The sequence below is a fragment of the Lissotriton vulgaris genome, chromosome 3_1 (genome assembly GCF_964263255.1).
Source record: "Lissotriton vulgaris chromosome 3_1, aLisVul1.2, whole genome shotgun sequence".
NCBI classification, from domain to species: Eukaryota; Metazoa; Chordata; class Amphibia; order Caudata; family Salamandridae; genus Lissotriton; species Lissotriton vulgaris.
Window position 1 is genome coordinate 1,606,596,081 of NC_141689.1, and position 24,555 is coordinate 1,606,620,635.

Here is a 24,555-nt window from a genome sequence, read left to right on the forward strand (position 1 = left end):
ATTTCATAAAATATATTCAGGGCATAATTGCAGGGACTTTGCAGTTTTCACCAGATTATTCATGTAGGGTATGCATCAGTTGTAGCAAACAGGATTCGACAGTTCTAATTATCGTCATTTGCTACACTTTTATCCTCCTATCAGTGTCATACAGTCTTGTAGCTTATGATGTTGGGTACTATTTGCAAGCCTGTTTTACTGCTCTGTCATGAGAGTGCAAAAATGTCACTAGTTCACAATTTAGCTGAGGTTAACTGAAAGTAAGTTGCAGGTTGCAATGTGGCATACGCTTGGATTGTCATCCATGCATGGGCTCGTCGTGAAAAAATGCCTTTATCATCTATCAGTCAGTGTTTTTTGCCGCTTTGTTCATGGCCTGTCAAAACGTGGGATGCGACAAGTTCATGTCCCACAGATCACCCGCATTTGTTAGTTGTATTGATGAAAACAAGTATTTACTGTAAGTTGACTTAGCATCATTGACCAATGCTTCCCATAAAGCGTTGACTAGAAGACTGGATTGATTGTTTCGTATTTTTGCATGGTTTTATTGAACTGATACCTTCTTGCTATATTTTGCTGTGTATATCCAAATTCCAAACGAATTTGGGCTGGAGAGACACAAGCAGCTGCATTGCATTACATTTCTTAACAACATCACGCAAATAAAAGCAAATAGCCCTTTGTGTGGCTTTAAAGGTCCCATTTAGGGACCTGCATTGCCTTACAACAACTTGCATCATGCACGGACAACGCAATTCCTCAATAAAGCTAGGCCTAAATCCAGAGCTATTTATTTAGCCAAAGCATATTATTTTAAAGGCTCAACTTCTCTGCTAGAAAGGCAATTTCTGATTAGCGTCCGCACGTGGCTTTCTCTGCAGTGTGCTGTACGTTTTTATTAATTTGTTAATTAATTCACTATAACTTCAATAACTCTAGGAATAACCTTTAGGTCGACCTACAACTACCCTATAACCCAACTTTCCCAAGTTCAAAAACGATAGTGCAATGCCAAGGAATTATGCACATCAACTCGTACATGCCTGATTTTAGTGATTGAAGTTAGGAAATTGCGGCGTTACCTTGACCTTTCATGAGGTGTGTATGCCCATATGTATTTTCTGTCAATGCAAAATCCACACAAAGGAACATATGAAATACCATTGTGAGTCCCACGGAACGCCTTACAACGGAGACCCCAGCAATAGCAATAATGATGTCACTGTCGATAACACTCACTGGGAGTAGAGGGCAGTACTGACACCATAAACAAACTTTATTTAGCCACTAAGCTGACTACAAAACAGAGTGGGGAATGGCATTCACATGTCACCTAATTATAATATATTCAGCACAGTTGAAGTAAAGGCAACTTTAATCCACTGATTCGTGCATGAAGTTTTTTTATATCACACTAATCCCTGCATAGGTACGTTCCTCTGTCAAGGAAGGGGTGCACTGGGCTCACAGTGTCTAGGAGGACTCGCCTCCTGGACTGTGTTGCGAGAGGGCCCAGTCTGCGAAACATGCATCGAGGGGCCAGAGCCATAACCAAGCTGAGAACCCAGCTACCCAATATGGCCAGCTACTCTAATCACAGCTGCCCTGCCCTTGTCTTTTACATTACTTCCATCTTTCAATACATTTGCCTCTGCCACTTTTATCTCTCTCTCTTCCTCTCTCTGTTGCTCTGCGATTCTTCCTCCCTCCTTTTTTTAATTCTTATTTCTCCTTCCTCAATATCTGACTTCCCCTCTCTCTCTCTCTCTCTCTCTCTCTCTCTCTCTCTCTCTCTCTCTCTCTCTCTCTCTCTCTCTCTCTTTATCCAACTCAAACAGTATTTTTAGGAAAATGCAACTTCTGATAAAGACTTCTAACTGCAGGTTACTCGCCTTTTGAATATTCACCCGGTGTCAGACAGAAATCGGAAATGTTTTTCAGCAGTACCTCTGTGCATCTGTAGGTGGCACTGTGCAACTCCCTACTGATGCCCTTCTACGCTGGAATTTATATGTGGAGCCTATAATGGTGCTACTCCCGTTTGCTGATGTTAGGTCCTTTTTTTATCTGTCTGACCGGCGAGAAAAACTTTCTCCACCTCCCTTTAACTTATTCACACTCCTGCGCCTACTGAAGCAGAAGTGAAGGACCCGCCTTCTCCCACATTGCAGCAAAGACTTGGAACAGCCTCCCCACACAACCCCGAACCATCATCTCACTTCTGGAATTCCGAAGGACCCCAAGACCTGGCTGCTCGAATGAGCCTCTGGTACCTGCATGCGCCTGGATATCCTGTAGGGTGATTTGTCAAGCTTTACAAATCCTGATTTATTGATTGATCCATGCCACCAGAAGCTACCTATCATCTCTTTGTGACACTATATCTCAAAATATATTTGGTGTTCAAGGAAAATGTCACCTCTCAAAAGAGCAAGGACTGTCGCAAACAAATTTCTATGATAGCGTTTGCCTGAGGTGTCTGGGGTCGAGCTGCATCTTGTAAGTCCTGCAGTGACCTCACGTTGATTAACCCGAATGCCATTGAAGACTTCAAAGCAGAACTCTATGTCACCAAGCACCAGGAGTTCTACAATGAGGCTGGTCCAAATCGAAGGATCTGTTCCAGTCCCATTCCTGGTCCAGAAGTCACAGGAGTCGTTTCAGAGGTTGGTCGTGCTCTCGCTCCAAGGCTTTGGGTCAAATAAAAAACATAAAAAATCAAAAAGGGACTCAGCCCCTTCCCACCTCTCACATTCAACTGAGAAGGAGCATGGGTGTCACCATTCCTTTTGATTTCACTCCTGAAGTCAGTCGCCCTTGAAGCCCATTGCACAATTTGTGCCAGCACAACCTGAATTTTTGGGGCTATATGCGGCACCAAGGCAGATCAAAGAGAACAGGGAGGCTGTGCTCTGACGCTTTGATTGCTTACTGACTCCCTCTGGCTCACCAAAGGTCCCAAGGAGCCGAAGGGCCCTCCGCCTGGAATACCTCCAGTGGGTTTACTCTTTGCACCAGCTGTACCCTGGAACTCCACCACCAGGCCTCCCCTGGCACTATACTGCCACGCCTGCCACGCTCCACGCCTGTTCTCGGAGCTTCAACACTGTTGCAGACTCCATCAGCGCTGAAGAATGAGGTGCCCATTATGCTCTCTGACTACGAGTCAGCACCACTACAACCTTGAAAAAGGCTGAGCATGCTTTACATTGAGGAACCACCACCCGTTCTTGATTTCACTCTTCCACAAAAAAGAACACATATTTGGTATGGATTCAGACAAAGATTATAGTGTGGGTAATGAGATAGGGCAACGAAATATAAAGAGAATTGGTATGATGACCTTCAAGAAGCCAGTGTCCTTGATACATCCCCTGAGTCAGGACTCCTCTCATCCCCAGGCCCTGCCATTGAGGAGAGTGCATCTTACATTATGGTCATTCGTAGGGCAGCCTAATGTCTTGACCACCAGATTCCTCACCTCCAGCTCCCTACCTCAGAGTTCAAAACCAATGTTTTGACAGAAGTGCTCCAACCTGAGCAAGCATCGGCTGAGCCTCTCCTCCCCTTCAATGAGGCACTTATAAATACTCTCTTAGGGCTTTGGGCCAAACCTTGCTCTTACCCCACGGTCAGTTGCCAAATTTATTTATTTATTTTATTTGCAAAGTTTAATATAGCGCTGTCTAGACCCGGAGGTATCAGAGCGCTTTACATCAAATGCGAGATGCCACTGCCCACCATGGGTGACCATGCATTTCTGTCACAGCACCTCTCCTTTGAAACCTTGGTAGTGTGGGCATCTACTATTTGGACAAATCTAAATACCATTTGCATTATTCTCCCAATAGGGAGTCAAAACAAATAGAAACCTTTCAAAAGAGGGAAGTTTTTCTTCAGGTTTGCCCTCAAGATCTTGAATGCTTGTTGCTTGCTGTGCCGCTATTCCCACGCTCTTTGGGATTCAATGGCTCAAGTCCTTTCAGGTCTCTCAGGAGATCCCTGACCTGTCCTAATCTGAGCCATGCTGGACGGTGGTGATGGGGCCAGGTTGACAATTTGTTGTGGCTTGGCCCAACCAATTCCATCGGGTGAGCCATTAGCACCAGCGTCGCCATTTTCCACCACACCTGGCTGTTGAAGGCAGGCTTGCCCCAGGCATGAGTCAACTACGTTCAGACTACAGTGAGCCTCCTGTCATCTTTGGAGTTAACTATCAAAGCCACACCTGACTCTTTCTCAGATGCTCCCCTTCATCAGCGCCATTCTGGACATGTTTTTTTTTGCATACCTTTCCCCCGAAAAGGGGGGTCCAGGACATTTAGGCTATGAACCCAGTCTTTCAGCATCTGTCTTTGAGCTCAGGGTGGTCAACTTTGAGGCTGCTGGGACTCATGACTTCCTGCATCCTGCTGGTCAAGCATGTCAGGTGGCATTTGCAAGCGCTGCAGTAGAATCTGAAATCACAGTGGGCCCAATCTCAAGGGGACCTCTCTGACCTTGTCTACATTTTTGAGGGGACTGTAAAAGATTTGCAGTAGTTGGTATTGGTCCATGATTAGATCAACAGCATATCCCTCCACCTACCCCATCCAGAGCTGACAATGGGGACCAATGCAGCACTTCTGATTTGGGACGGCCCCCTGAGAGAGGTGGAGGTTCAAGATGTCTTGTATATGACAGAGGCCATTCTTCACATCAACCTCCTGGAGCTCTAGGCCATCCGCTTGGCACTGAAAGCCTTCCATCCATCAAAGAGATGCTAGTGTAGGTGTTCATGGACAACCCCGCCACCATATGGCACTGCAACAAACAGGGAGGTGTAGGGTCTTGGACTCTATATCACAGGGCACTATGTCTCTGGAAAGGCCTGGACCAACAAGGGATGTTCTGGGTGGTGAACTACCTAGCGGACAAACTCAGCTGGTGGCACCTTGATAATCATTAGTGACAGTTACACCTGGATGTCTCTTTCCTAAATAGAGAGGGAGTGTTGGACTTGGTACTTTTGGCAGGTTCAGCCCTATACTTTATGCTTTGTGTGGTGACCCAATGGTAGCGATTTTTGGTCTCTGCGCACTTTTTCACTGTGTCCCAGTGGAAAGTGTGTGCACACTCTGAGTGCGTGGGGTGACATTGGCCTGCCCTCCCATAGGAATACATGGGGAATGTCTGTGTCCCTGGTAGTTCCTGATGCGAAAGGTGTGCGGGTGCGAGTTTGGTATGTGCGGACTCGTGTGATTAAATGCTGCGCAATGATGTATGCGGCATGCTTTTGTCTAGTGTGGAAGTGCCACTTCTAGACATTGGTGTGCGTGTGCAGTATGGGTGCTGGCTTGTGACCGGCTGGCTGGAGCTGGCTGGTGAGCCTGGCTCCAGGAGTCTGGATGGGTCTGCCCCGGTGGTGAGTGTGGAGATTAGCATGCTGATGGCTGGGGAGGAGTGAACCTAGGTCCTGAATAGGGCTGGGCTTTCCCCACACAATGCTGGCTCTGCCCCCTGTGGTGCGACTGATGACCCTAGCCTCCCTAGTGAATAGGAAGGTTGTCTGAGCACACCAAGAGTGCTCACAGACCAGCTGCGACTGGTTTTTCCTCCACCCTGCACACAGACAAAGGATGTTCATGTATAAAAAGGGGCTGTGTCCCCTTGAAAAATGTTCTCTTCCTGGATCCTTTTCCTGAGGGGGGTTGCTGCTGGGCGCCAGGAGGACCACCACTGGGGATTTCCTCCCTGCCTAGGAGGGCCCTGTGAGCTTGCCCCCCCCCCACCTCCTGAAGGACTTTGTGCTGGTCCCTGGACTTTTGGGACCCTAGCGCCTGGAAGCTCTTGATTTTTGCCTAGCGCTTGGGAGCGCTTTATTCTGCCTAGCGCTTGGGAGTGCTTTTGTTCTCAGTCGGTGCCCACCCGGCATTTGCCCCGTTTATTTGCCGATTGTTGGGTACCCTAGCAGGTGCCCACCCCGCCAGGGACCTGGTGCCGTTTTGTGGCCCTAGGCGAGTGCCCACCTCGCTTTATATTTAAATTGAAGAGGGATCCTACCCCTCGTGTTACCATGTGTTTCACCGCCGCTGGCCTGGAGATCTATAAGGAGGCGCTGTGCCCGCCTCCCTACCAAGGGCTACGCTGCCATTGGCAGCCCTCAGCACATGAAGTCAGGCAGGCCGGGGGCGGGACTGCGGGACAGCCGGAAGCATCCTGCCGTTCCTTCCCGGAACTCCCGAGTGCAGGGAGAGCCCTGGACTTCTGCCAGCAGCCGGTGAGGAGGCCCGTCCAAGAGAGCCCCGCAGCCAGTGCCCGCCCGGGAAGCAGAGAAGCTGGTGAGTCGGGCCCTGGTGTGCGTTTGAAGGGAGGAGGGTGTCGGGCACATTGCCGGTGCCCGCCCCTCCCGCTTGGGCTATCTTTGTTCCATGGACAGTCGGTGTCTTCGAGTCCCCCAGCGAGGGACTCCAACAACAGGGGCATTTGTAATTTAGGAGCCCCGAGGCTCCCAGGGCATTTCCTGCCTCGGAGTCCCCCTAGTGGGAATCCAGCATCCGGGGCCATATTTGTTTTAAGAGCCAAGAGGCTCAGGGGGCATTCAGTTTCTAGAGACCACGAGGCTCAAACCGGGCAGCATTTCCTTAAACGCCCCCGAGACTCCAAGGGTGCCTTGATTTCTCGAGCCCACGAGGCTCCCAGCCCGCATTTTGGTGGAGATCCCTGAGAGGCCCCTGGGCATTCGGATGTTTCGAGTCCCCCGAGTGGGACTCCAATGGAGGCACACATTGTTCCTGAGCGACAAGGAGACTCGTTCCACCTAGAGTGGAACTTGGGACTCTGTGTACTTTCCTACCTGTACCTCTTCTACCCCGAATTCTGAAGTACATCTGGTCCAACTAGGAAAAAGTCATCCTAGTGGCCTCAAATTGGGCATATAGAGCTCCTGGGTTTGAGCATCTGTCCTCCAATCAGGCTTCCCCTCTGGGAGGACTGGCTATTGCAGCAACAAGGCAGGCCTTCACAATCCTCACCTTTATGCATGGAGATGAGAGGCGACAACTTTACACCTTTGACCTTTCTCTGGAGGAGGCTGTTGTTATCTTGGCACCTAAGTGCCCCTCGGCAAAAACTGTATAAACTTGATGTTGTGACAGATTTGTGATTTGGTTCAGGGCACACCAGATTGACCCCCTCCAAGCTAATTTATCTTATGTTCTGTTGTTGGTTTAGCTCTAGCCTAGTAAGGCTCTACTTTGGGCACAGTTAAAGGGTTCCTTTCAGCTCTTTCAGATGTTACACAGTTGCTGGACCATACTCAGGATCTGATTCACAAAGGTGACTTACACTTTCATGTGAGTTTACGATTGTTTGCTATTCACAAAGGGATTTATGAGTAGTATCTTTTATGTGTGGAGATTCCACAATACTACTCATAAATCCCTTTGTGAATAGCAATTGTAAACTTAAGTGTAAGTGTAAGTTTGCATTTGGAATCAGCCCCTCATTGTAAAGCCTCCGTTATGGTGCACTTTTTGAATGGCCTTCAACTGTTTTTTCCTCCTACTTCCTTTCTCATGCTGTAGTCGTCTTCACATTTTTGATGTGCACTGGTTTACAGCCACTTCACAGCTGTCTTTTGCAACTCCTCACCCTTCCTCGTTGCCATCACTTCACCATGGCAAGTGAGTGAACTTCAGGCTGTTTGCATTTTCTTCTGTAGTCCTGCCTTCCCCTTTGACTTTATTCTAACTTTACTCCAATATCCAATTACACTTCTATTAAAATATGTGTGGGATAATACCAAGTTTGCTCTCTGCCAATAGAAACTAGATCTATTACTCACCCCCTCCCAAAAATGTAGTAGACATTGGGAGGAGAGCAGCACTAACAAAAATTGACACCCATCTTGATTTTTCCCTCTGATCTTTGAACCCTTGCTGTTTACTGTGCCACAAGTCTCTTTTTTCTTCCATTCTTCTTTCCTGCATTACTCTGCTTTCCTGTTTCTAGCTTCCTTCCTTCCTTCCTTGTCGGATGACTTCCAGAATTAAGGTTACCTAGTGGATCAGCAGCTACAGTCACACGGGCCCTGCTCTGCCAAAAAGGAGCCATAAGTACCAGAGGTATAGGACAACCCCCTCGCCCCCAACCCTTTAGGAGTGCCCCCATTCGATCTAAGGCCAATGTATATCTGTGAGATATGGGAGACAGTGGTTGCTTATCACATTCTGCTGTTGGGGGGCATTCCATCATTCTGCTTTACGTCATTGGTAAGTACTCAAGATTGGCATGGCACGGTTACCCTCCTACTGTGTTTGCATGTTACTCAGGACAGCTTAAGTGCCCCATATTACTTAATAGTTTCCCTAGAAGCATTGTCCACTGTAAATCCCTATGCCATGTATCTGTAGGTAGTCCCTAGGTAAATGCTATCACTGTAGCCAGTATGTCTATAGTCTTGGCTTTCTGTTAAAAGCGTAATCCCTTCTGGGTGCTGTAGTCTTGGTTTAGAATGAAGAAGAGAAATGTGACATCAAGTCATTCAGCCATTATGTTTTATTTTAAATTCACTTTGTAACAGTGACATTAACAAAACTACCTAATCTACATGATAGCTGAACAATGTGTATGATAATTTCAACATCACACCTCGGTCAATGAAAAGTACAATAGCATAGCTCTGTGAAGTAAATACTACAGACGTACTCAAAATGGCTGAAAATAGTGACCAGGACACATGCATTCTGGTTGAATAAAGAGTGAGCGTAGACAGTATCTCATTGCTTCTATTGGCTCCGTATAGTAAGAAGTGTGCATTATTCCTTGGAGCATGTTTCCAATTTGCGGATGTGCGACACAAAACCCCAGAGGAAGCCAACAGGTCCTGCTTATATGAAAATGCAAGTCAGACCTATTGGCTTTGCCTTTGCTTGTTCGCTATGAGACCGTGAGGCAAGTGTAGACCATGCACGAGGCACATCATCTGGTGTTATTAAAAATGAATATTGTGTGGGCAAATGCACAGTATGTAAGTGACAGTTTGGGGGAAGCGGTACAAATGGGGGTGGTGATGGACGGAGCATCTGAACCAATCAAACACTCACACCCAGTCAACAGATCTGGGTTTGATCCATCACTGTTCTTTAGCCCACTCTGCCACCCCAGTTCAGACATGGCCATATGCAAATCAGTCTGACCCTGTGCCTCATGGGAACAGTCCAGCCCAAACTGGCAAGCCATGCCTTCCCTGGATCGGAAACACGCTTCCGAGGACCGGTTTCTGGCATTTCAGCCATCTTCAGCCCGGCTTGCTTGAATCCAGTGGCAAAGTGAGAAAAGGACTCACGTCTGAGCATACCCTGCCAACTTATGGTGAACAAAGCGGTACAAAAGGGGGTCGTTATGGACGGAGCATCTGAACCAATCAAACACTCACACCCAGTCAACAGATCTGGGTTTGATCCATCACCGTTCTTTAGCCCACTCTGCCACCCAAGTTCAGACATGGCCATATGCAAATCAGTCTGACCCTGTGCCTCATAGGAACAGTCCAGCCCGAACTGCCAAGCCATGCCTTCCCTGGACCGGAAACAAGCTTCTGAGGACCGGTTTCTGGCATTTCAGCCGTCTTCAGCCCGGCTTGCTTGAATCCAGTAGCAAAGTGAGCAAGGGACTCACGTCTAAGCATACCCTGCCAACTTATGGCAAACCAAGCGGTACAAAAGAGGGTGGTTATGGGCGGAGCATCAGAACCAATCAAACACTCACACCCAGGCAACAGATCTGGGTTTGATCCATCACCGTTCTTTAGCCCACTCTGCCACCCCAGTTCAGACATGGCCATATGCAAATCAGTCTGACCCTGTGCCTCATAGGAACAGCAAGCCCGAACTGCCAAGCCATGCCTTCCCTGGACCAGAAACAAGCTTTCGAGGACCGGTTTCTGGCATTTCAGCCGTTTTCAGCCCGGCTTGCTTGAATCCAGTGGCAAAGTGAGCAAGGGACTCACGTCTGAGCATACCCTGCCAACTTATGTCAAACATAGCGGTGCAAAAGGGGGTGGTGATGGACAGAGCATCAGAACCAATCAAACACTCACACCCAGTCAACAGATCTGGGTTTGATCCATCACCGTTCTTTAGCCCACTCTGCCACCCCAGTTCAGACATGGCCATATGCAAATCAGTCTGACCCTGTGCCTCAATGGAACAGTCCAGCCCGAACTGCCAAGCCATGACTTCCCTGGACCGGAAACAAGCTTCAGAGGACCGGTTTCTGGCACTTCAGCTGTCTTCAGCCCAGCTTGCTTGAATCCAATGGCAAAGTGAGCAAGGGACTCACGTCTGAGCATACCCTGCTAACTTATGTCAAACAAAGCGGTACAAAAGAAAGTGGTGATGGACGGAGCATCTGAACCAATCAAACACTCACACCCAGTCAACAGATCTGGATTTGATCCATCACCGTTCTTTAGCCCACTCCGCCACCCCAGTTCAGACATGGCCATATGCAAATCAGTCGGACCCTGTGCCTCATGGGAACAGTCCAGCCCAAACTGCCAAGCCATGCCTTCCCTGGACCGGAAACAAGCTTCCGAGGACCGGTTTCTGGCATTTCAGCCGTCTTCAGCCCGGCTTGCTTGAATCCAGTGGCAAAGTGAGCAAGGGACTCACGTCTGAGCATACCCTGCCAACTTATGGTGAACAAAGCGGTACAAAAGGGGGTGGTGATGGACGGAGCATCTGAACCAATAAAACACTCACACCCAGTCAACAGATCTGGGTTTGATCCATCACCGTTCTTTAGCCCACTCTGCCACCCCAGTTCAGACATGGCCATATGCAAATCAGTCTGACCCTGTGCCTCATAGGAACAGTCCAGCCCGAACTGCCAAGCCATGCCTTCCCTGGACCGGAAACAAGCTTCCGAGGACCGGTTTCTGGCATTTCAGCCGTCTTCAGCCGGCTTGCTTGAATCCAGTAGCAAAGTGAGCAAGGGACTCACGTCTGAGAGCATACCCTGCCAACTTATGGCGAACAAAGCGGTACAAAAGGGGGTGGTGATGGACGGAGCATCAGAACCAATCAAACACTCACACCCAGGCAACAGATCTGGGTTTGATCCATCACCATTCTTGTTTCTTGTTTCCGGTCCAGAGATGGCATGGCTTGGCAGTTCAGGCTGGACTGTTCCCATGAGGCACAGAGTCAGACTGATTTGCATATGGCCATGTCTGAACTGGGGTGGCAGAGTGGGCTAAAGAACGGTGATGGATCAAACCCAGATCTGTTGACTAGCATTTCAGCCGCAAAGTGATCAAAGGACTCACATCTGAGCATTCCCTGACAACTTATGGCGAACAAAGCGGTACAAAATGGCAATGTCTGAACTGGGGTGATGAGGAGTGCAAAAAAATGATGGATTTAGGCCCAGATCTCTGCACTGGGGTGAATGTATGACATTGTTCTGCATTCTGTCTATCAATTTTTGTTTTTGCATTTGTCACCCCGAGTGAGATGGGTATGCTCAGACGTGAGTCCCATGCTCTCCACACCACTGGAGTCAAGCTATCCTGGCAGAAACCGGTCCTAGGATGCTTGATTCCGGACCAGGAAAGACATGGCTTGGCAGTACGGGCTGGACTGTTCCCATGAGGCACAGGGTCAAGGCTGATTTGCATATGGCCATGTCTGAACTGGTGTGGTGTGGAGTGCAAAAAAATGATGGATTTAAGCCCAGATCTCTGCACTGGGGTGAATGTATGACATTGTTCTGCATTATGTCAATCAATTGTTGTTTTTGAGTTTGGGGGAAGAGCAACGTTTTCTTTTTTTGTGGAATGAAGCAGGTTTTGTCTCTTAAAATGCAGTTTGCTTTTTGACTCTCGTAAGACATGTCCCGTAGGCCTGGTGTGCTTAAGCCTGCTGTGTACTGACTGAAGCAATTACCTGCTGCTTTAATCTCGCCTCCATTCCCTGGGCTGTGACTCCTACCTGTAGGGGTGGCCAATGCTGGTGAAGTCGCAAGAATAAATATCAGTAATCTCTTCTCACCAGAGAGCGCCCTGGACTTCTTAATATTCCAGCAATATTAAAATACTTACTTTCCAAAAATGGGTTTAATATATTCTAGTCACAGTAAGAGTTTTGTTCTCATATGTGCAGTACTTGAAGTAGTTTAAAGCTCTATAAATGAAAACACGTTCAGGTGTTTACTGAAAGCACATTAACGAACCCCCATTGCTTCATTTGAGCTGGTGTTTTCCGGTGCTTGGCAACATCGGCGCTTGTGACAATATGCCACAAGGTGGCACTGTCTGGCTAATTTAGAGATTACCACAACAACACTTAATTATTAAATAAATATACATTAAATATGACTATGAACTGCTGCCCAAGCCCTTCTTACAGCTGTGGTGGCCTGAAATAGTCTGAATTTTCACACTTGTAGGAGTGTGATGGTTAGTAGTTGTGTCATTACTATCATTGGAAGCATGGCAGGCCAATGTGTGGTGCCAGCTGCAGTGGCCAACTGAAGAGAGCCCTGACACTTATATTTTTTACAACTTAAGCACTGCGAAAACCTGAGTTGTGCAGTTAGACATAAAGCATTTAGTGATCAGCACATCGTTACCACCAATGTTCCAATATTTATGTCCATTTATTAATTCTGAGGGGCATGAAATGTCATATAAATGAAACCTGTGGCACAAATGGATGAAAAGTATCTTTTGTGCTCATCAGGTTGTATTAATCTATGTTAGCTTGCTCTCACTAGGTAAGAAGTATTTTCAAACTTGAAGTGATTAATCTACTCACATATATATATAGAAATATACGACGGTGTGTCATTAAGTCTGTCTGACCCAGCGGTCCACCCCCTTAGCAAGCTCCCTGGGGTCATTGAGTCTACTATCAATCAAGTGTTGGCGTGGATGTGCAAAACAATGACTTAACATGTGCTCCTTTGCAATTAAATTGTACTGCCCCTGATAATCCTTTACTTGACTGCCCTTGGCCCAACCATCCAGTGCTTTGCTAAAGAAATCCACACAATCTTCCCAGGTCTGTTGGGCCAGTGTCTGGCTGTCCCTAAACTTCTGCCTGTACTTCTTTGGGGGTAAGGCCATACTTCCTTACAAGGGCTTCCTTTATTGAGGGATACATCATCCTCCCCCCTTCTGTAGGGCCAGTAGGGTGCTAGGGACATACTTCCGCAGGCTAGACCCCCAATCCTCAGAGATCCTGTGCACCTGTAAAGTAATCTCATATGCCTTGAACCACTTGGCAGTGTCATCCCCGACAGCAAAGTCAAGCACCAGACCATTAGGAATATGGACCTGCTTGTATCCAGAGGGCACTGTCGGTAAGCTACCACCATTATTGCTGGACTACACCTGCTTAACTCTGATGTCCAGCTATCTGAGTCTTATCCCATGGGATAACCTCATTTCCTCCATGGCTAATCTCTCTCTCCTCAAAGGCCCTCTCAGCATTCTCCTTTGCCAAGGCTCTCCCAACCTGCTTTTGTTCCACCTCCATGGCCGGTTTATTTTCTTCCATCCTGAGTCTGCCCATTTTCAGTCTGAACTCTCTCTCCTCCCTCCTTTCTGCCAGCTCTTCTGGGAACATGCTGCAGGAAGACACACTGCTCCCTGCCCTAGCAGGGGGCTCCACTTTGGGTCAAGTCATTCTACTCAGCTGAATGATGAATCTCAAATTGGCCCTCTCCTTGTTTTTCCATCATATCATCCCATCTGTGTCTTTCACTGCTGACTGGTGAGTTTCTTCCCAGGCCCTCAGCACCTTTTGGAGCTCCACCTTACTGGTGATATTCTTTGCTGGAAGTCTTGTCTCCTTGAACTATGTCATAGTGTGGACATCCATGATAGGCAGCTTGAATTCCATCCTTGTTGGCTTGGTTTCAGACACAACAGGCAGAGGAAAAATTTGGAAAAACAAAAAGAAGCCTGTTAAAAATGGTGTTTCTGGTTGGCTAGGGTATGCACCTAAGCCAGGCAGAACCCACCACTCTAGTCAGGGTAAGCGAGTTACACACAGAAGATAACCCCTGCTAACCCCCTTAGTAGCTTGGCAGAGCAGTCAGGCTTATCCCAACGGTAATGTTTAAAGCGTTACACAACACGCACACACCAGTAACACACTAGGTACACCACAAAAAGAGACTCCACACAAGATTATATAAAAATATCCTTTGTATGGTACATAAAACATATTAGACCATAATCACATAAATTACTGTGCCACTAGGCACTTTTCATGACATCACATAGATCATATAAATCACTTTGTCAGCCTGGCAATTGTCAAAACATTACAAGGTAGTGCAATCAAGTAAATACTTATAGATTGCCCATATTATCCGAATACATCATCGCTGTACATAATATGCAGGACCTGGAGGGATAATTGTTATCCTGTCAGTACAAGGCCTAAAACGACACCCGTCATCACAACAGGTCATAGAATGCAGCAGACCAAGAGAATAAAACATGGGTTACCTAACATCCCCATAAATGCATAGGGTGCAGCTTCTCTAAACTCCCTTAATGCTTTATATGGTAACTCCCATCATGGAAGCATCTGTGCCTCTGTTACCAGAAATACTGTAATTTCTGGGAATTCCTTCAAATTCAGGAATTGGTGGCCTCTGTTGCAGTTCCACCCTGTCCCGACAATCCAGCTACAATGCCCCAGATATAACTAAGAATGTGGCTTACACGCACTACCATAGTCAGTTGGGAGAACTTGCAGGGGCCCCTCCTGCTTCGTAAGAGGCAAGGCAACGGCCCATGCTTAGGTGGTGCAGCTGCAAACCAAGTCCCTGTCTCCATGTGGGGACAGAAATCCAAGGTTGGCCCTCAATGGCATTAAACAATTGCCTCCACGTTTGGGACCGTCCGGCTTTGCTTCACACAACTCTCACCACTGCGGCTGCCCCATGGGGCTTCACCTCCCCAGACCGGACCTTTTTCCTGGAGAGAACTGTCTCCTACCAGCAGGGGCTCTCATGCGTTGTGGTAGGGCCACTGTCTCTCCATTCTGGGGCTGGTGAACGGGGAGCTGGAAACATCAGAACACTGGCAATTGTAATCTTGGAAGCCATTTTGCAGTGGGAACCCGTCAACATCAGAGTTAAGGCTCCCTGCAGTCAGGTCCCCACTGAGGGGGGTTCATGCAGTGCGGGTGACCCTTCCCTTTCTGCCGTCAGGCGATCTCCTTCCACTTCAGCTCCACTCCTCCGAGGCTGGGCATCGCCCTCCGCGATGTCAGAGGGGTGAGACATCGCAGATACGGCTCTCTCCAGGGATTTCCTTCTTCCCTTTTTGTTTTTGGTATAAGGAGCCCCCACCTCAGGCCACAGAATTTCATGCACTCACCAGGGGCTAGTCACAAATCCTTCCTCTAGCTGGTTTCCCAGGGGCGAGGGGGCAGAACCAGCGCTCGCCATGTGCTGGTTTCACAAGAGCAAGGGGCAGAAACCCCATTTCCCACGTGCAGGGCTTCTTGGTGTCACTCAAGTATGGAAACAGGCAACAGGCCTGTGCATAGGGGAGGCAAAGTAATAGGCTCTCCTGCAGCCCAGCAGACAGCAGGCCACGCAGAAGAATAGGCAGTTCCATCAGCAGCCCAATAGTCCCTAGGCAAGGTGCAGCATGTAGAGCCAGCAGTGTCTGGTTACAAGTCCCACGCAGTGTTCAATATCATGGGGTCACAGCCCCTGTACTTATACTCCTAATGTCTTTGTTCTGGGGGCACTTCAAACGACCTTTAGAAGTGCACAGCATCCCCCATTCAATCCCAAGCCCTGGCTCCAGACACACTACAGAGGGGTGGAGACAGCATTGTGAAAGGTAGGCACAGCCCTATTCAGGTGCAAGCGACAACTCCTCCCACCACTCTAAATGCAGTCCCACAGTTACTTCAGAGCAGCAGTCCAGCGGAGAAGCGGTCCTTTCAGCAGCACAGCCGTCCTTCCTTCTTCCTGGGAGAGTATCTACAGGTCCAGAAGTATACTGAAGAGTTGGTGTCTGAGTTCCAGTATGTATAAACAGTTGTGCCTTTAATGTGAGGAGAAGTTTCTAGAGGCGAACCTTTGAAGTGCACAGGTGCCCTCTCCTTTCCGACCCTGGCTTCAGACTAATTACCAGGCGTATGCAGCTCTATTGTGTGGAGACAGGACACAGCCTATTCAAATGTAAGTGCAACTGGGCCCAGCTCCTCCCTCCCATCCTCCAAGTGATGGCCTATTCAGTTACACCAAGATACAGGCTGCAGGCACACAATGGCTAAAGCGAGAAAATGCAGACTTTCTAAATATGCTTTCTAAATATGGCGTTTTCAGAATTAAAATTTAAAATCTGACTTCTCCATAAGTAAGTTTTTTAAAATGTGATTTCAGAGACACCAAACATAAAGAGGTTTACTTCTGCCATTTGAAAAATACATTTATAAAAGGTAGTAAGGCAACTCTAATGTTATCCTATGGGAGAAGCGTTACAGTAGCGAAAAAACGAATGTAAAAGTTTTTCACTAACAGGACATGCAAAAACCCAAAAGTATATGTCCTACATTTTAAATACACTGCACCCTGCCCTAGGGGCTGTCCTGGGCCTACTTTGAGTGTAGTGTTTCATTGTACGTGGCAAATTAATCTGCTGAAACGTGACAGGCATACATGTATGAATGCACACCCTAGAGTCAAATAAATATGGGAATAAACCATTTTACGGCTCCATTTATTCTCTAGCACAAAATAAATATGGAAATATACCACTAAAATGGTCAAAAATAATTATGGATAAATACAGATGGACATGTTAAAAAACAAATGTTGACCTGGAGCCCTACATATATGTATTACAAAATAAAAATTGGGCCTGGCAAAAAGGTTACTTTGCCCAGTCGACATGGCAGTTTGAAACTGCACCCACACAAGCTACAATGGCAGGCCTGAGACATGTTCAAAGTGCTACTTAAGAGGGTGGCACATTCAGTACTGCAGGCCCACCAATAGCATTTACTTTACAGGCCTTGGGCACAGTCAGTGCCACTTGATTAGGGACTTACAAGTAAATTAAAAATTCCAAATGGATATAAGCCAACTTCGCATGTTTTGAGGTGACCGCACAAGCACTTAAGCACTGGTTAGCAGTGGTAAGGTGTGCAGAGTGCTAAGGGCAGCAAAACGATGTCAGTAAAAACAGGAGGTCTGAAGGCAACAAGGTAGGGGTAAATACATGCCAAGGTTGCCAGGTCTAACAGAGGCAACACCAACTGTGTCAAACAATTATGTCCAAACACTTCACCTTATAAAAAGCAAGACTTATTGACTTTGTCGGGGTTTATTTGGGTAGCCAGGGGTTACAATTCATGCCACAATATGACTTCTTGCAGTGAGAGGTATAATGCATCATGGGGGACCACTGCAAAATGTGGTCAGGCACCCATGATTTTGAAGCATCTGACAGAGTTAAAAAGACCATAGGCCTTGCGGGGTCTTTCTGAAAGGGGGTGTCATCTTTACAAACACAGTAAGTTATGGGAATGTGACTACCTGATCTGGTATTTGGTCAGTTAGTCTGTTTCATTCATCAATATTGGCATTGGGCTCAATTTTCAACACAAATTCTTCTTAAACAATCACTATCACTTAAATGAGGTGCAAAAGTGTTCAGATGGCAGTTCTTCTGAACTAATCTGGAGTTGAAGAGGCGAAAGATGGCACTCATGTCAATGATTTTTTTTGCTAAAGACCACTGCAGGTGGGTCAAGAAGATATTCCATCCTGTACTGGTAAACACGCCCTCATCTTTCCAATTTGCATTTGGTCTATGGGCTTGCACTCTCTGAAATTTCTTCTCAATGTAAGATTCCTGATTGTGCGAAGCCCATGATTGAAGAAACATGCTTTCCGTGCAGGGCCCCAATCCTGTGGAACCGCATACCCCCAAACCCACAGCTACAATGCCAGTACCACCTAGCATCAGGGTAAAAAATTCGTCAGTCGATCCTATTGCAGTGATGCACCCTAGGTGTCACCAGTTTCCCCGCCCCCACCCCCGCAGCGCTAGTCCAACTAAGACATTAAACAAACGCATTGATCACGTGCAGAGTCATGCATTGATTGTTGGGCGCCAATGACGGTGATGATACATCGGTCTCTGTAGTTGTTTAGGACTAAATATAATAGAGGATTCTTTTTTAGCCTTGCTGCCATCAATGTATCCTGCAACTCAGTCATTTTATGTATGTCATTCCTAGAGCTTCAATTGACCTTTTTATGCATTCAGCAGTGTTGCGATCTCAACTAAGACCGCGTGTATGGATAAAGACATCTTAAGTAGATTTTAAATGAAAACGAGACGGTGTCGAAGCTTGAGCAGTGACAGGCAACGCTAATGTCATTTTGTATCCCACTGATTTTCAGATTACATTATACCTGTTCCTGAAGAGACTGTCTGTAGCTAGCATTCTCAAGAGACGCACGCCTTATACCGTGTTCTCGCAGTGCCACCCAGTGTTTTCATTTTGAACTGCACATTTTTCAGAGAAGATGCTTGTAGTTCACAGGTTAAAGATGTTACTGAAGATTTGCATTTTAAGAGTGGTCTTATGTTTTCACACTGTCCTTTTTTCACGCTGCTTTTGCTGTCCTTGCGTAAGTGAATATAACTGCCCCCATCTCATGGCCTTATTGCTTAGTGAAGTACTGATTAAATTAAATCTCGATTTGCGATCTAAGATGGAGATGTGTTTAACCAAACAGCACAGGATGTACTGTATAAAAAATAATGCTTAAAAAACAAAACAAACCCACTTAAGTTCACCAGTTACAGTTTAGTGTGCTAACAATAACTGATGCCTTCGCCCTGTTCAAAAATAACACAGGATCAATGTTATACATAGTGTTATAGCAACAAACATTGAGGAAGTGATCTATCCCCAATAATTGCACACTTTAGGCCTTTTTACAAGTGGGCCGGTGAATTTCCACCCTTATTTTAAAACCTGTTTGTGCCCGAAATAGGAGTTATTTTTCCCATCCAACAATTTTCGAATGCATTAAACACTTAGACCTTCATCAAATTTCGACAGATCAAACCTGCCGAAAAGTAACAGATTAATGTGCATTGTATTTACCGTACCATGTAGATTTTGGTGTGTTAAACTCAAATATATGTATGTTATTCCACATTCATAATAGGCACTATTTATCACACCCTATAAATAAAGTGCCCAGAGTATTATTATTTATTAGGGGCAATAATAGCGCCTTGTTTCTCGAACCACTCATAATAAGTTCCTTAGTAAGATCATACTGAAAAACATAGAAAAACGACATTGTGTGGATAGCTGCGTTTTCCATCAGTTCTAGTGTCATTTGTGATGCGCTGTCTGCATAAAAACGTGCTCCACATATTTTAAGTGGCAGACCCAAAATAAGTTATTAAGATTGCCACTTAGGTGTTGTCGCAAACATGCAATCTGTAATGGAATATTGACCAAATGTGATATTGACTGTACCTTGTGCTGTTCATAGTAACACATGGCCTGTTGCCATCTTGTGAATAATATATACATTGCCTGAATATTATGAATCATAGCTGACCAATCAAGCCGATGTGGCAAGTTAGTATCAGATTAAGTCCACATCATCAGGTGTCAGATCGTCGTATAGGATATGGATCTGGGTCATAGTTCTATAAATCAAATGAATTCCCATTACATTCAAATAGCCTAAGTTCAAGTTTCTAAGTTAGCACACTGGAATTCAATCATATATAAAGTAATGCATTCCCCAACATAGAACGATCAAAAAAGCAAATTGATGAAAAATGATCCTACTAGAGTCAGGGGATGACCTAGCAACAAGACTACAAAAGAAAGAATACATGTACCACGTTTTTAATCAATGTGGACAGATTGCTTCTTATCTTTATTCAAGATCTTGGGATCCATAGTGCCAAAATCAATCATCTATCTGAATTCATTCTTCTTCAAACATTTCTCTTTATCTCATCCATGTTTGTGGAGTGGTACCCTGTCAATGTCAAAGAATACAAGCACATCAGTATTAAAAACATGCCTTTCTGCAGAGCGTCTAGCCAGGGGACATGCAGGGTCCTTAAAATTTATGGCTTTGAGATGTTCCATCACAATTTTCCTTACAGAGAATATATTACTTCCCACATATTTTAAACACCAGGGCATACATATCTGAGGCACATGTTGAGTATTTCTCAATAGTCCTAGTGTTACCAGTTGGTAGTCCATATTTCACTGTGTGCATGGAAGGAAAGGTCACATCTGAGTTAGCGACTCCATAGACAGAATACGCCACCTTGATAAGGGCCCAAATGGTGTGTCTGGAGCAGTGGAAGGCCTGTGCTCCTTCCTCGTAGCGTGTTCGGATGAAGTCATCATTATCAAGGTGGCGTATTCTGATATGGAGTCACTAACTCAGACGTAACCTTTCCTTTCATGCAGACAGTCAAGTCCTACGAGGCGACTTTTCACTTTGGAACCTGATCTAATCTGTCCGACTACACAAATGCCCTGATGAAGTTCAATTTCTTTGAACGAAACGCATTGGCCGAGGCTTGTCGCACAATCCGTTGGATTATTAAATAAAGAACCTTTTTCAAAAAAGAAATTGACCAATCGTTGTTACTGAAACAGACTACTGGGGAAGTTCACCGCTCCACTTATTTCTAATTCTTGCATATTTGCCTGGCAGTTTTCATCTCCCAATGGCAGTTGCAGGAGATGATTGCGCACACCAATTGTGACCATATCACCAATTACTAAAACGGGAACACTGCTAAGTGGTGCGGCCACCGGGGTCCGCCGTTGATCCCTGCCCTCTACTTATTCAGCAACCCTGCTCCAAATTATATGGAGGCAGTACTATCAGATCATTGAGAGTTTGCATACAAGAACATTACAGAAACAATCCCAAATCAGAAATAGGCCCACCATTAACCAAACACCAGATCCATCCTCACAACAAGACATTCCAATTATTTGGCTTAGAACACATCAAAGCACACTCAAGTGGTGGCAACCGGGAATTACAAATGAGAAGATAAAAAAGTGAACTGATCATCAAACTAGAAACAACCCAGAAGGGACTCAATAAAGGTGCTGAGATGCATTTCTGGTTACAAGATACTTGAACTTAGCTTCCTCTCTCCCTACAACCCAAACGGTTTAGAGTATACGGAGAGACTAAAGCCCTGTCACATGTACTAGTACACCACCGCCAGGTTAGTACCAAACAAAACCATAGGCTGAATGCCCCACTTAGATGTTAACGTTATATGGAGACATCTTGGAAATTCTCCTTTCTACCCCTACCCCTACATCAAGCCATTTTATTAACATATGATGTACAGCTTTCTCTTTTTTTCTTTTAGTCGAATATGTCTATTAGAGCTGGGTATAAAAATAACTAAAATATCAAATCAATAAACACCTATTGCACTCATGTGCCAATACAAAATAACAGTTTAGAAAGAATTACATTGGTGCTACTATATTATCGAGTAGACAAGTAATTTTTGCAGAATAATATGCATTTCTTCTGGGCAATGGAGTGCTCTTCCTTACTGTGGGCAGACTATGTGGAATGCACCACTACTCTAGTCAACTCATTGACCACTTCAATGACAACAAACCAGATACCCATTAACGAATACTCCATATGGTGGCACCATCAAGATCACTTCTGTGTTTTTCATCCTTTTTCCCGTTTTATAATGTGTTATGTTTTTTGGGTCTTATCAGGACAAATTACTTGCGCTTGTGGAGCCAGGACTGAGCGTGAGGCATTCAAGAGAAATCTAAGCGATAATTATCGCTATTGCTTGGTTAGAGACAAAAATTTAACACTGAGCTGCTGCGATTTTTACCGCAAATAAACCTTGGTATTACCAAGGTTTAACGCAAATGCGATAAAAATCGCTGCAAAGTATGAATATCGCTGAAAAGTCAGCGATATTCATGCATTACCGAGCTAATGCTCTTAGCCATGTTATCCACCTCCCATTGGATAACATGGCTAAGAACTGCTCAGGGCAGGTGTTAGCTTTTGGAGATATTCGAGCTTAGCGCGAATATCTCAAAAAGTTGGTAATAGGAGATAGCTATGTTAGCGACTGTTTTCAGTCGCTAACATCTTGGCACGCCCACTTTGCATGTCATTAGTGATAAATATCACTGACATGCAAAGTGGGGCCCAAGATGGTCGCTATCTCCTACTAGCTGTCGCTAACTGGTGTTAGCGACAGCTAGGTAATAGGGAGATAATTTTATCTCCGCTTTCATGGCTTTTAAAGCCAAAAAAGCGGAGATAAACCCCCTTGATAATATGCCCCCCAGTTCTCATCTGCGCCTGTGCTTATCCTCAGTTTCTCTCTGTACCTCCCCTCCTGGCTCCCAGCATGCACCATGCCCCCCCGGCTAAGCAGGGTCCTCTCTCTCTCTCAGTGTCCCTCTGTATCTCCCACGCTGGGTTTAACCTTTGACCATGCCGGTCCCCACTGTCTTTTCTTTTCCACATTGAGTCTGCTCTGCAGTGATGTGAAATGGATCAGTGCAGCTTGTGTAAGGGTGATGAGTACTTTCAGGTATCTAGTAAAGACATGGCTGTAGATTCTCGTTTGGACTGTACATTAACATGTGAGAATCTGAAGTATAAAGTGATTTCATTTTCAAGTTTTAACCTTAGCATGTCTTTAAATTACAAGTTTTTATGCTTGTATATTTTGTAAAGTTAACTGGTTTATAAATGTGTCCACTTCTCCTTCTCCAAGAAATGTTTAGCAAACACAAAATACCTGAAAGTCAATAATATAATGTCGTAGCCTTATTTGAAATAAAGTGTTGCACTGTACAGATGAAACAAGCTGAGCAATCTCGCAATTTTCTTGTTTCTCTCCTAGATGCAACGCCGCCAACAGTACCCCGAGCGTGTGGAATATTGCCAATCAAATTAACAGCAACCGGAAAACATACATACCTTGTCAAGAGGGACAAAATAAACGGAGCATCAGGAGGCAAAAAGACCTACCTCCTCTTAAGCTCAGGCCAGAGATTACAGCTACGCTGACCACAAATGGGAAGGCAGACTCCATCAATATTGCAAAAGATACTGTGACGCAAGAACTTACAGAGCTAGATAAACAGATCCAGGTGATTAAGCAGGAGCTGCAAGTCGCCATTAAAAGGAAAAATGAACTGGAAGAGTATCAGAGGACAAACAGGACGCCAGAGTCTTGAAGGAGCCAGTGCCACACTCGACGTGTACGTGTGACGCACTTTGTTGCCCCACAGAAGTGGGTGGGGAGCTGTAAGCAGTACAATGCTGAAGCAAGGCCTGATGGCCGCTCCTCGCCAGGCTGGACAGCAGTGCCTCGTCACTCCTTCTTACTGAGATAGTGTTTTTTTGTAACTATGAATTTGTCTTTCTTTAGTCTGTGAACTGTTAGCTGATTTGAAATGTGGACATAGACTCAAGTCGCTCCTGAAATCCTGAATTCTACTGTCATCGACCCCTTTGCACAACGCCTATTGGAGGCTTTCACTTCCGGTGTGCATTAAAGAAAGGTCATTTTGAATTTCCTGTGTGAGATGAGTCATTCGAAAACATTTCACTCTGTAACATATCTTTTTTTTTGTTTTAGGATTTTCTAATTCATTATATGCCTCATTGCTTAATAATTTATTACTACATGCACAGTTTGCACTTAAAAAGAAAACCGGCCCGGTGGGAACTCTATTGGCCGGTGACTCTTTCTAAACCTGGCACTGCATACTTTTCGAATGTTTACATAACGCAGCTCTCTAATTTTTTATACAGTGGCTTTGATATTAAATCTGGGCCTGGATGTCCTTCCTGTATAAGTAAGAGGTGGGAATTCTTGTCATGGAACTAACCGTAAGGTACCGCAAACTCTAATGCAACAGCACAACTAGTGGCTATTTAAGAATAAGCATGTGGTGCCCAGTTCATCAACATGAGTTATTGCAATCAGAAGCGGCTCCTCTGTGAGAGCAGAGAGTCGTCCACTAAAAAAATGCCCCAGAACAGCTAAAAAATAAAATGGTAATAACGTTTATTACCATTTTATTTTGTCACAACCCTTCCGGAACCGAGTGTCAGGAGGTGGTGGGGCCAGTGCTGCAGAGTGGCAGCAGGGAGCTGTGCGCTTATGTTTAAAGTGTGCATACCTCTTTGGCCGGCTCTCTTGCAATGGCCAGCCAGACATGCTCATTTTAAACTTCTCTAGGTTAGAGAAAGCGCAGACCTCCAGTGCTCTTAGGAGAGCTGGGAGAGGCCTTCTTCCTCCAATCTTGATGCATCTCTCATGCTAAGAGAGGTGCCAAGATTGAAAAGTGCAGTTTCCTGGACTGGGGCTTCAAGGAGTGAAGACCTCGGCCGAGGGGAACATCATGTGACAAGTCTGCAAGGTAAGTGCCTTTTTTTATTATCTTAATGCCACCCTGATTGCCGTGCACATTTCAGAAATGGTGTGGAGCTAGAGAA

The 24,555-nt window shown here is 45.7% G+C and overlaps 1 protein-coding gene across 1 annotated transcript in view; it reads left to right on the forward strand.

Moving 5' to 3' along the window:
- The window catches only part of GRIN3A (glutamate ionotropic receptor NMDA type subunit 3A), a 665,328-nt gene extending 641,704 nt beyond the window's left edge, over positions 1 to 23,624 (forward strand). Inside the window, exon 9 of the mRNA XM_086963254.1 lies at positions 22,952 to 23,624. Coding sequence (XP_086819380.1) covers positions 22,952 to 23,288 — 337 coding nt within the window. The 3' untranslated portion in view covers positions 23,289 to 23,624. The remainder of the gene's footprint in view (positions 1 to 22,951) is intronic.
- Positions 23,625 to 24,555: the final 931 nt, after the last annotated feature.